Source organism: Gallinula chloropus, assembly GCF_964237585.1.
Source record: "Gallinula chloropus genome assembly, chromosome: 4".
NCBI lineage: Eukaryota > Metazoa > Chordata > Aves > Gruiformes > Rallidae > Gallinula > Gallinula chloropus.
The window spans coordinates 42549991-42563691 of record NC_140088.1 but is presented as its reverse complement, the minus strand read 5'-3'; the positions used below and the strand labels follow the sequence as shown (position 1 = coordinate 42563691).

Below are 13701 nucleotides of genomic sequence, written 5' to 3'. Positions count from 1 at the left end.
GACTCTGGTGTCACTGGGGGTGCAGGGCAGTGTCATCCATTACAGAGTTTTCTTTACTTTATTCTGTGCTGAGTCTGTTTTGCCCGTGACGCTGATTGTGGAATGATCTCTCCCTGTCCTTATCTCCACTCCAAAGCCTTCCAATGTATATCTTCACCCTTGTCAAGCTAAAAAGACGAGTGATAGAGCAGCTTTGGCGGGCATCTGGCCTCCAGCCAGGGTTAAATCACCACAACTTACAAGAGTTACTGTATAAAGTACCAGACTAAGTAATGAAATTTCCAAATTCTTTCAGGTCTAAAATACGAGTAGGTTATTAAAATAGGAGCTTACCTTCTCAAATTTGCAGACTAGATATGAACAAGGGAGATTTATTTCATTAGCAATAAAATTAAGAATCAAATAGCTGCAGTCTAAATGTTGCTGTACCTGAGGCATGGCAGGAACCTCATTTCTCAGTTATAAATTTCCACGTAGTGACCAGGTGTTGAATTCATCACCCCAAATTTTAGTTGTCTCAAGAGTTTACACCTACAGTGGAGCTTATTTAATGAAGAGACATAAGCGTTTGCAGGGTGTGATTCACCTTACAGTAAATGAATCACTCTCTCAAGGCCCCTCCAATGACTGCATAGGAACCCTTGCTGACATCAGGGTGAATCATCAAAACACATTTTTGCAATTCAAAATCTGATCCTCAAAGCTGACATTCTCTTGCAAACATTTGTTACCCTCTATACATCCATCTGGATCCTCAGATCCTTTAAATAAACTGAAGGGTATGAATAAGTCACACAAAATAACACGCTGTTCACAGCAGAGGCTCTGAAATAACACTCTCAACTGCTGTAAGACTCAGAGAAGAGAGGGAGATTGCCCCACATTTTGCATCAGTCTCCCAATCTAATTTACAGAGGGTGTTGACCACCTTGACCACTGTCACCATCACCATCTGAGGCTGCAAAAACTCACTACATCTGAAAAAGCAAGTGTCAGGTGTCCTAACACAGTCCATTGTATAAAAATAACCAGCCACTTCAAAAAGTTCGTCCAGTATGTTTTCTGAACCCCAACTGCATAAAGAAACCAACGATTATATTGGTCTCCAGCCTTAACATACAATACTGGCATTTGTCTTTACGCATATTCTTCTGAAGGGGTTAAGAACTGATTTTGAAAAGAAATACTATGATATCTTTATATATTTTTCTTTCAAACTGTTTTCTATATGCTTCCCAATGAAAATGTGCCAATACCAATGTGATTGGATTTTCTTGATAGTGTTTACAGATAGGATGCATTATTTGACACACACTCAGTTCTGGAGCAACTTTAACTGAATTATTCATTCAGTTTCCAGTGTTCTATTTCAGAAAAATAATCTCCCTGAGGGAAATTCTGATTTCTCGTGCTGTCTCCTCTGTCATAGTACAGGAGTTCACAATCACTTAACAGAGGAAAGCAATTTAGATTAAAATCTCACTTTTTAAGAGAAGCCTTTTGTTATTAAATTTTGAATATACAATAGTAGCTGCCAACTATTTAATCAAAAGTTATTGTTCAGCTCTGGCAGAAAAAAAAAAAATAGGTGGTTTTCAGTAATAGTGTAAGTTTGGTAAAAGATTCAAGACTACATGTTCCGTTTTTAAATTCTCTTCAAGCTGTCACCCAAACGATTTCATTGCTTCTCCTGTATAACCGCAGAGATAGAGTGCACCTACTCTACTTTTCAGTTTGATCACCCTAACTCCAAACCTACATTTAAAAATAAAAACATATCTCAATAAAACTGCATAAGCAATCTCTTTCCGTCATCCAAGAGGCATGCAAATTAACTTTCAAGACCCTCTAATAAACAGGACAAAATTAAGCCAATATAAAATCAAGACAGTTAGAAGACTACATTTCATTGGCAGGTTTCAGGGTTTAATTCTCTACACATAAATTGAAAAAGGAGATAGTCACAGATATTAACCGGCCACGTGGGGCTTTCTTTACAAAGCACATTAGGCTTTTTAGTTTCCTACAAAGTTATCAATGAATTTCAACAGTATTTATTTGGCATCAAACTACACAAATCATTGTTATTGATTCAAAGTACAGGACTTGGACCTACTAAATGGTATGACATCAGCCACACGAAGGGAAAAAACCCATCTTTCTCAGGATATTATAACTGTATGGTGCCTTTAATCTGGAAACCCTGAGATTAATTCAAACACCTTTACAAATAAGGTCATTATTATTAACTTTACTTTGCAAAGCATGAAACAGATAGAATTGGCTCCTGACTATAGCAGTCACTGTGCTCTATAAATGTCTAAGCCTGAGGCTAACAGCCTGTCTACAAGGCTACAGTGTTTACCCTTCCTCATGTAACAAATGCAACACCCCTGAAAGTGCAAGAAGCCCAGAAAATAGTTTGAGTCAGACTCTAGACAGAAATACAAATTTAGCCTTTTGCTTCAGATTTTAAAAAGTTGTTAAAAAAACCCACTAAGACCAACCATAAATTCAACTGTATCTTATATATGATGTATCCAGAGCACGTTGCGCTTCAATACACATGCACTATCTGTAATTTTTCAGACAGAAATAAGGAATTTTCACTAACAGCTCAGCTAGTTTGATACCCAAATGGTTATTTCACCATTGCCTACTGGGCTGCTTCTGGCTGGGATAGAGTTAATTTTCAAAGCAGTTCATATGCTGCAGGCTTGGGATTTGTGACCAAAACAGTGTGGATAACTCACCCATGTTTTATCCAGTGCTGAGCAGCACTTACACAGCACCCGGTCTTTTCTTCTTTTCATGCTACCCTGACAAAGAGCAGTCTGGGGGTGCACGAGAACTTAGAAGAGGACACAGCTAGAACAGCTGACCCCAGCTGACCTAGGGAATATGCCATACCATATGGCATCACCTCAGCAATACAAGCAGTGAGAAAGGAGAAAGCTGGGGAGGGGACATGGACTTCAGGCATTTGTCTTCCCAAGCAACCAACATATGACCTAAAGCATGGTTTTCCTGGAAACAGATAAACACCTGCTGGCCATTGGGAAGTAGTGAATTAATTCCCTATTTTTCTTTGCTTGTGCACAGTTTTGCTTTACCTGTTAAACTGTCTTTAACTCAATGCACTTCTCCTCGCCCTCCCTTTTATTCTTACGATTCTCTTCCCCATTCCACTGTGGGGGCAGTGACTGTCTGGTGCCTAGCTGCCTACCAGCTAATGCTGGTACCACAACAGCAACGTTTTCTTTTAATAGTGTTCCCTGAAGTCTCTTTTGATCTGATAAATCTAAGATAAACAACACGTGGCTCATGGTCCTGGCTTTGCCCGTAAAACTTGCATATAATCTACGTGTAGCAGAAGCACAAGAGGAACATATTTGTCACTGTTTCTGGTGATGATGCCAACTTTAACTATATTCAGCCTTCTTGACTAGAGCAGGGCTTAAGGGCCAAAAGAATGCCAATCTTAAGCGCTGAGGGAAATGGTATCTACATATACAGGCTTTTCTTTAAAAAAAATACGTCCACAACTCTTATGAATTAATATCAATTACCTTTAAACTTCTCAGTAGAGAGCTGAGAGCCACACAGCTCAAATACTACTTTCAAATAAATATCTGATTTACAAAAGATATTTTATCTTTACCACTTGTGAGCAACTACTGCTATCTGACTATCAGAGCATAAAACAGGTAGCAACAGAAAGTTTTATGATGCACACAAGTATCCACTACAGACACAAATACACTTATAAATGAACAAAACACTAAATTCACATGGTCTCTAAAAGGCATCCGTTAACCTCAGCAAGCTTTGAATCAGGTTCTAAACCAGAACTGTTAACAGCAAACTTCACAAGAAAGTTAAAAAACGCAGCATGGTCATTTGTTATCATACCAAACACAATACCAAATGCCCATTGCAGATGAAGCAAATATTCAGAGTACGTTCCAGACCAATACCAGTAAATCAAGCCTGAGCAATTAAAAATGGATTCTAGAAATAAGAAAGGGAAATTAATTCAATGTGTTCTTCCAAGACAGAAAAAGAGGAAAAGCACTTCTCCCACAAATTAAACAAGAAGCCCTTAGAGCGAGATGGATATGAGATTAAAAAAAAACTATATTAAAGTATCTATGAAGCAAGTAGTAAACAAGACTATCTCACATCAGAAAGAAAGAGGGTAAAATGTGCATCATAATAACGCTAACAAAGCAGCAATGGAACTTTAGGTCTAGCAACAAAATTAACCCACATATACCATTCTACTAGAATGAAGTAGTAAAACCATGGTTACATGGTTTATGTCATTCCCATTTTGTCATGGGGGGAGGGGGGAAAATTCTAAGATTATTGCTGCTGTTTGTCACAAGACATTTATTGAGTGAGAACTGGCAGTGCTGAAACTTTGCTTCCATTACATCTACCTGCATTATATTATGACATGTCAATCCCTGGCCCGAGATCTGCAGCACACAGGTCTTTGCAACTGACAATTACAGCAGAATCTGAAGTAAGCTTACAGCTTAGAAACAGCTCTTTTTCACAAAATATATGCAGCCTTCCTCTTCTCTGTCTCATCCTACTCTCAACCCCAAAGTCACTTTACCTAGTATGGTAAAACAGGTGCAACTGTGAAAAGAATCAGGCTTTTCATTCCAACTCCTTTCTGTACTGTTACAAAAAAAAAAATTAAAAAAAAATAAAAGGAAGACAGCCACCAGCAACCTTTCTACTGAACTGATTCTTTCCCCCCCTCCAAAAAATCCCATCTGCTGAGAAGGTAATTGCTTTACAGTGTATCTTGTCACAGGATCATCTCATCAAGGGCTTCATGTCATCACCAAATGATGTGTATAATCACAAAATAATCTCATCCATATTCCAGAGCCAATTTCCTTTCATGACTGAATGTAACTGCAGGCTGAGGACCACAGGCTTTGCTTGTTATCACCATGCCTTTGCTTCCACGTTCTCGCCAGAGTACTCCCACGAGGGTTGTCTCTGCTCTGTGCAACGGCACTCAGCTCTCCCCGGAGCTGCCACTCCTCCCCATTAGCCACTGTCTCTCTAAGCCCACGGAGGGCAGACTCATTCCACGCTCCCCAGTTCTTACTGCAGGCTCATCAGATAACCCACACCTTCATTTTCCCATGCTATTTTTCAACTGCCTGGTTTAGCTGTGATGGTTTGCAAGATAACATTGCACTCTCTCCATAATAACTAATTGGCCATGACTGAGGAGGTGTATGAAACATACAGTAAACATAGAACAAGCCATTATATTGGTTCTAAAATTAAGTTTTGATGGAAACTGCCATGCAGACAGACAGAAGAGCACCCCCCAGGGACAGCACTCAGCTTTGGAGTTCATTTCTCATAACATCAGCGGCACTGTGGAGGTAAAAGCATGGCTTAGCTGGAGTCAGCGAGAGCTTCACTGCAGATGTCACTGGGGCCAGGATCCCACCCAGGGGATACTGCACAACACATCTTCCCACTGAGTTTAAGGTGAGGGGCTGTCACGACACAAAGATTCAGCTAGGGCTGAGAAGCCCTTGCAGTTGCACTGGTTGACACAATGCTAGTTACTTGCTCTCACTTTTGACATGCTGAAGGGAATGACGCTAAAATTGCAGCTCAATTAATGCAACTTCTGCTGATTCTGTATTATGGAGCGGTCTCAGATATGAAAACAACTTAGACGACTGCAAATTGTATGTTACCTTAACTCCTATGCTGAGGATCAAACTACCATCTTTCACCTTAGTGCTCCTTCAATATACCATTACACCAGTAATACAGATCACAGTAATGATTCTTCACATCATTAAAATATTTATTACACTGGAAGCAGCGGTCAGTATCTGATTTTTTTTTGTTGTGGGTTTTTTTTAAACTTTACCTCCTGAAGCATGAGACTGGACTGCCTTTGCCATTCTCTCAGCATATTTCCAAAGCAGCCCTCACCCACAGCACAGAATGAGAAATTCAGATGTCCTGTCTGAGCCCACTTGACGCCCTCACATGTTGCAGGACCATCCAAATCTAATGGAGGCCTGGATAAAGCTCTCCCATACACAGGTAAGTCTGCAAACATGCCAAGTGGCTCTGCAGGACACACAAAGCAAGAGAGGACTCCACATTGCTTCTGCAGCACAATTAGTAACACCACAGACTCATGACAACCACTCTCACAGTGTTTCCAAGGCTTGACACCTTATATCTCTGAGCACTCCACACAGCGCCAGCACCTCATACCCAAGGAACAACCATGAATGCTCCTGCACCACTGTCTGCTGCTAACAATGCTGTCAGTTTACTCTGTCCCCAAGTGGTACAGTGATGGGGACTGTCAGGTTTCAGGTACTAATAAATGCAGTCAAGCAGTCTCCACCTCCTCGCAGTCAACTTGACTTATTTTGACAAGATTGCATTTCTAAAACAATTACCTTTTGAGAATTATTGTTCTAAATGGTTAAAGGAAGACCAAACCACTACACAGAACTTTGGGCTGATTTCACACACTTGAGCAGTCTCAGTCCTGTTTGCTCAGGCGCCGTCTCACATCCCACAGCACTCAGGAGGTTTCAGATCACTTGGAAAGACACTGAACTATTTACTGTACGGAGACTAAGATCTGATGTTAGCATCTGAATAGTTCAGAGGGGTTCTCATCTGCTCTTTGGCAGAGGAACAATGCTTTGATAAAATTCCTTAACTTAAATTCTACTACCATTTTTCAATTCAGCTCCAGTGTTACCCTATATGACTTCCAGTTCTAAACTCCAGAGGTTAGCTAACCACTTCAAACAGAGGAGTTCATTTATGTTTTCAATCTCAGTTAATCGCCTGGCTGGAGAAAAATAGTTGAGTTCTTTTTTTTTAAAATCTGAAAGGAAAAAAACCCAAAATATTTGCTCTATATGGTTGGTTCTCAAATTACCATGATCACCTCTCTGTCTATATGACCCTCATCAGCACTCCAAGAAATGAAAAGAAAATAGAACCAAGCAGCAGGGGGCTTCCCCTGGAAAAAAAAAAATCCACAGAAACAAACATCCAGATGTATTTCAAACTATGCAGGCTAAATTTTCAGAGACTGCACTTTTAAGTAAATCACACTGATTTAAGGGGGTTAAAGGGGGCTTAGTGCTTTGATGTTATAAAAAGAAACTAAGTATATTGTACCAGTGCAAAAAATATTTCAGAATGGGATAACACACCTATTCACACACTTTAGGAAATTACTAGATTTTTTTGAGGTTTGCCAGTCTTGATTCAAGATTGCTTCCTCTCTCATCATCCATTCTGACACACCCCTAGCATACAAACCTGATTAATACAAGGTGCCAATGGTAAAGCATAACACATTACTCCTGCTCTGCTGAAGAAATCTAAGTGTCTATCTTGTCTTCAATTCAATGTGGAAAGCACCACAAGTCCCCAGTTCTACATTAAAAAAAAAAAAAGAAGAAAAAACCCAACAACAAAACCCAAACACTGTTAAGTCTGTGTTCAGCAGTAGTCAGGCTTTGCAACTACCAAACGGGCTCCACAGGTCCCTAAAACTCAGGAGGGTACCACAAACTCCCAGTCAAGGCCCTGAACTCTAGTCTTTGGTAAATGACACCAGCAGTACTGAAAGAAGCTGGACCAGATGCCTGCTCCACCAGGAGCAGCAGCTACGTGAGGCCTCTCTGCTGCAGCTCAGCGCCCCAGGTATGTGTACTAACTATGAGTGGCTGCCGCCTCTTAAGGGTGGTGACCGGAGTCAAGGCAGTCAGGAACAGGTACAGATTGGTTTGGGGCTTTTTCTATAGTACTTTTCAATCACTTTCATAAATACTCATGGCCTTCTCCAAATTCTATCAGTGCAGTATAGCAAAAAGTTCAACTAGTTCATCTAAGAAAAAATAAAATAAAATCATAATTACAGAGTGGGTTTAGGCCTCAGCATTCAGTCTTCCACCACAACCATACTACCATCCTGCTGAGGTGTTAGCCATTTGATGAAAAACCCTGGGTATTAAAAAACACTTTTAATTTTTTTTTTCCTCAAGTAATGCTGAATGCATCCTGAACATTTCCTTGTGGCTTAACTACAATTACTATAATGATACTGGCCTGACAACAGCTGACGTGATAAGCCAGCTGGAGATCTCTCTTATGCTAAACAGTTTATAGCCTTTCTGTCAAAAAAAAGAAAAACCACCAAAAAAAAAGGGACAGTCAGTAGGTGAAAATTAACTTCCAATCCACAACACCGGGAATCTGAAGTTGGGTGCACCTGTAATGCACAATTATAGCACTCTACCCAAGTAAACATTTCTCTGACAGCTTCTGCTACAGCTTAAAGAGTGAAGAAGCAATCTAGGTCACAAAATCACATTCAAATGTTGAGACTAAATTACCTAGCTGCCTAACACTACCACCATGCCATCTTCTCTCTCAAGAGAAAGTGGTTTACAGTATGTAAAATGGTGAATCCCTCTTTTTAAATATATCCCTTAACCTCTTTAAATTTATTACATTTTAATTTAAGTGATAGGACTTTGTTTAGAGAAGTTGAAAACCTCAGGTTGGCAGCCAGAATCTCTTATAAATAAGAACTCAGAGGTCTTGGATTCCCATATTTGGATTACATTGCTTTAATTTATTTATTTTTCCAATTAACAAGTTCTCACTGCTCATGCATTTTTTATTTCCTAATGCTCTGTTCTATCAGGAGAAACATAAAAGCAGCAGACATGTTTTTTTCAGCTGGGAGACTACTTCCTAGCCTGCTCCAGTTTTATAATCTATTCTCTTCTGCTCTTACCAACCCCCTCCCATCAAACAACTAAGGGTATCCATCAAAACCATACACTGTATTCATACTAAAAGGCACTTCAGCACATATTTTCACTCAAAAGCATTGCGTAGTTTGCAGCAAAGTGCCTTTCTCCCTTTTACTCCTGCAGAAGAGTTCAAGTAAAGGAATGCTGATACTGTCTGAACAGGTGAGTACATTCGTAGCAGTATGGTTGATGAGAAATAAAACAAAAACATAAAGCAAGCAGCCTTCAAGGTTACCTCCCCAGACTAATTCTACATGCTCAGAACAATTTGGAATTTGTATTCCTTAAACTGTCAGTAAAATACATCTTGATACAGTACCTAGCCCTTTTAAATTGTAGGCTCCATGCCATTCCCTCACTCTTAATCACAGAATCATAGGGGCTGGAAGGGACCTTCAGAGATCATTGGGTCCAACCCCCCTGCCAAAGCAGGGTCCCTAGGACAGGTCACACAGGTTGGCATCCAGATGAGTTTGGAACATCTCCAGAGATGGAGACTCCACACTCCCCTGGCCAGCCTGTCCCAGAGCTCCCTCACCCTCAATGTGTAGAAGTTCTTCCCCATATTGGTGCAGAACTTCCTGTGCTCCAGCTTGAGGCCATCGCCCCTTGTCCTGTCCCCACAGACCACTGAGAAGAGGCTGGCCATTTCCCCCTGTGTCCCACACTTCAGATATCAATAAACATTAGTAAGATCCCCTCTTAGCCTTCTTTTCTCAAGGCTGAACAGCCCCAGTTCTTCATAATGCTATGAAACATAACATTTTTCTGTGTTGCTGCTGTTGTGGGGCACAGGCATTGCAAGTGGGCAGTCAGGTACCACAGGCAACATCACAGACTGTACAGTTGAAAGTTCTCAGTGAAGACAAACGCCAGCTCTCTCAGGCCTATGGCAGTCTCCCAGGGTTGCAAATCTCCTGGCAACACAGGTATGGACAGTGGGATCCTTTGCCTCTGCTCCCCTAAGAGGTCCAATCTGAAAAGACGCATAACAGAGTTTATTTCCTTATATATCAACCCTATAGTGCCACAGTTTATTTAAGGACTCTCTGACAATGGCAATTGCTCTAGCTTAAGCTAAACACTCAACAGAAAGTCCCTGACAATCCCTTTTTCCCTGAAGTTGGGGAGCACATATCCTACATAAACATAACCAGTATTTTGAAACATGATTTGTTCACCACTAGTGGGTTGTTGCTTGTGCATCAGTTGTAACTTCATAATTAATAAAGTCTTTTCATTTTTCTAAGCTTTTGGAACCTTACTGGAACATTAAACGCACGTTAGCAAGGACAGCCCCTGATTATTACACAAGTTGTCCAAGATGAGGTTACTGCCTTGGCCCCACACAAAGGCTTTCCAAGTCAGAGAGAAGAGTCCACTGGCATTTAACCAGATTTTAGTCAGGACTCTTAATATTAGTCTCTGTGTCAGCAGCTCCACGCCCTAGCATCAAAAACTCAGCTACAATTTTCACTACTTGTTCTTGAAGGAGCACCAAAAGGAGCAAGTAAGATGCAGCAGGAGCTGATTTTAAAAGGATGTGTACTTGGGCAAATATACCTCCTTTGATATGTATGCCTCCCCCACCATAATACCTCTCATTAGAACAGAGGCAATTATACTGCTTTAAAGATGACTCTTAAAAGCACTAAAGGCTTTTTACTAGTTCTCAAGTACTTTTCCCTAACCTATCCCGGTCTGAAAAACAAAGTCAACTTTGAATTGAATCCAAAAGACAATCAAGCACCAAATGTCAAAGCAATTTTACAAATTAGGGTAAAGTGGGTGATAAGGATGGGAAGAATAAAAGTAGATTCAACTATCTGTTTACAAATTAAAAGTTTCACCCCCAGTAATTTCTGATCCACTCTAGTTTTTGGAAACCAGAGACTAGCTTTGGGTATCAATACAAATCCAGTAGCAAAATTAGGTTGTGGCTGGCTATTTTTCCCAATGCAAACACTACTCTATGCACCTTCAGGTACAGGTTAACTTTAGTAACACTGCATTCACAAATCACTCAATAGCCTCCCAAATGCCTAACGTTTTTCCATAACTCTAAACAAAAGGAGTAAGGCGCGTCTGTAAAGAAGCAATATTGCAAACCCCTTTAAAGGAATCCAGTAGGAATCCAAGGGATTCATTTTCCTGACAATTGTTTTCCTTTTAGCTTTGTTTTTATTTTTCACAGATGAAATAAGTTTACAAAAAAAAACCCACAAACAAAAAACTACCCACACTTTAACTAGGTAGGTACACTTCAAGCTATATTCTTGTTCTGATGACACCAAATCTCTGCAGGAGGTGGGACAGGTGGAGCTACTGACTGCAGTGATAGCCTCTTTCCTTGTGACTGGCTCATTCAATTAAATCTGCAGAAGTATCACTTCTCATTAGGCACCCTGAACTCTGCTGAGAGCCAGCGACACTAGCTTAAAATGGTGACATTTACACATAAAGTCTACAGCTCTTAACACTAGATTCTGTGCCTGCTTTCAGCTGCCGATTTCCTAACACTAACATGAGGAAGGCTTAAATTTTCAGTAGTGCTCAGAGGTACCCCTCATTGGCTTGCTCTTTATCATCACATCTTTTGACATTTATTGTAGTTTCATCAGGAAATGCTGGTGCAAGGATGAAGATGATGTTGACTCCTCTTCTGAATGCAAAGATGCAGGGAGCTAAAATATAAAGAAGGCAACTATAGCACCAAAGTTCCCAACATTCTTTAACTGAATGGAGGTTCTATAGTCGAATGAGGAACTCAGACTTTTCTTCTTCCATTAAAGCTTTTAGTAAGATCTGTCCTCGAGTAATGCTTTCAAAAATATTCAGATTACCTTTCTGCAGGAGTTGTCATAAAAATACCACAAACACGCAGCCAGAGGCATTTAGGAATGGATTTATGAAGGGAGCCGCCTTGAGATGTACCACGTTAAGGGACACTTAGATGGATCATCCCTGTCTAGGGCTACCTGACAGAGATCGCTCTACACATTTATCACCTCATATAACACCACAGGTCATTCCATATTTGTATTTCTCTATAGCTGACTGCTGCTGTAAAGAAAACCAGGTCACAACCATGACTTGGAGCAGCCCTCTCATCCCTGGATAGACTTCTGCACCAGGCAGGCATTTTGTGGTGTCTTCCTTTCTCACTGTATGCAAGAAGGCAGCCAGCAAAACAATCTGCCAAAAAGGATCTTCCTGAAACACATTTGCTGTTCATAAAAAAATAAAAATCACAGAAGATAATGAAGAACCTATCTCAAACCCCAGTATGTCAATAAACAAACCAAAAAGCATGCTGTTTTAAGCAAAGAAATAACAGATAAGCAAATAACAGTAAGATTAAAAAAAAAATCCAGACAACTGAAATGAAGATGATCTTTACAAATTGTAGATTTCATGCCTTAATGAAATTAAAATTGCTCTAAGCATTTAATTGCTTCTAGGGTCCAAATAAAAGGATTCAATAACCAACCTTCCTTCAGATTAGATTTTTACTGTCAGTACTTAATGCAGTTACAGAAAATTGTTGTAACTTTCGTTTCAAAACAGTATCTCATAATTACTTTGGTCAAAATGAAAACTTTTTTCAAACGTTCCAGTAGCCACATACTCCCAATCAGACCGCAAAATTTTATTCTGCCTGCCTGAACGAACTGAAGACTTAAGAAAGAAGTATCTGCTACCATCACCCTATCCATTTCAGTGCCGTAATTCCAAAACACATAGACTGGTTTTCTCACTAAAGGCAAAGGATATTTTTATATAAATTTCACTGCAAGACGACATGAAAGTAGTGGTTCGTTTTCCATATTTCTAAAGACTATTTGGAAGGTCCCAATTTCAGGTTGAGTTTCCTCATCAATCACTAAGTTAGCAAAAGCCAAAGACTTCAATACATTGTGATATCAAGTCCCAAGGGAAGAGAGATTCTAGGGAAGAGAGATTCTAGGTTTGCTGCTTTTTATTCCTTGAAATCCTGACAATCTACCACCTTGCAGTCTTCACAACTTTTAAAGGAAAAAAGTGCACTGGCAGACAGAATACCCTTCAGAAAATAAAAAGCACGAGCTCCGGACACGCAAAAAGAAGCTTCCAGGTTTCTCAGAAGTTCCCAAGTGGGGAAGCGGGTGCAAAAAAATCAGTAAAAGCAGATTGCTTGATTATGTAAAATAAAATTAAAATGCCTCTGACATCTACCTATTCTTCAAATTTTCACGTGTGCTGAGTGAAGCAGTTCACAATATAACAGACTGCACACCAATCTATCACACTTAAATGCAATCACAGCCAAACATAACATCAGCTAGTGCCTAAACTACAGAGATGCATTTAATGCTCCCCAGTCAGCAATCAACCTTTTCCACGCTTGTTCATAATCACAATGAATTGTTTCATTTTAATGCTTTGTTTTCCTTTCCTCATCCCATGGCAGTTTACTGTGCTTTTTAAATTCAATTTTTTTTTAAAACAAAAAATTCCTTTTCCAATTTTATTCCTGTAAGTAGGAAGCATTTTTTAAAGAAATATGGATTACCAAATACATTTTCTTACCTGTTGCAGTCCACGTGGAGCAGAAGGTGAGATGCACTAAGTGACACTGCGATCTTATGCCACTGTCCATCTGCCAGACGGTAGGGGAACACCTCTGTTCTTGACTTCCCATTAAACCTGTAGTGGTATCTAATCTCATCCCGTAGGCCGCTGCTCTCCAGTTCAAAATAGCTGTATTTAAAACATGAAAAAAAAAAATCAGCTCTTCTTTTTTTTTGGTTCATTCATTGCTTCTGTCACTTTCTTCTTTAGTTTATGGATTTTAAGCGAACACCCC

The 13701-nt window shown here is 39.9% G+C and overlaps 1 protein-coding gene across 1 annotated transcript in view; it reads right to left on the bottom strand.

The window, feature by feature from the left end:
* Positions 1-13701, bottom strand: part of NELL1 (neural EGFL like 1) — a gene marked incomplete at both ends in the record, with an annotated part of 287941 nt that overhangs the window by 235405 nt on the left and 38835 nt on the right. Inside the window, one exon of the mRNA XM_084263433.1 lies at positions 13425-13595. Coding sequence (XP_084119559.1) covers positions 13425-13595 — 171 coding nt within the window. The remainder of the gene's footprint in view (positions 1-13424; positions 13596-13701) is intronic.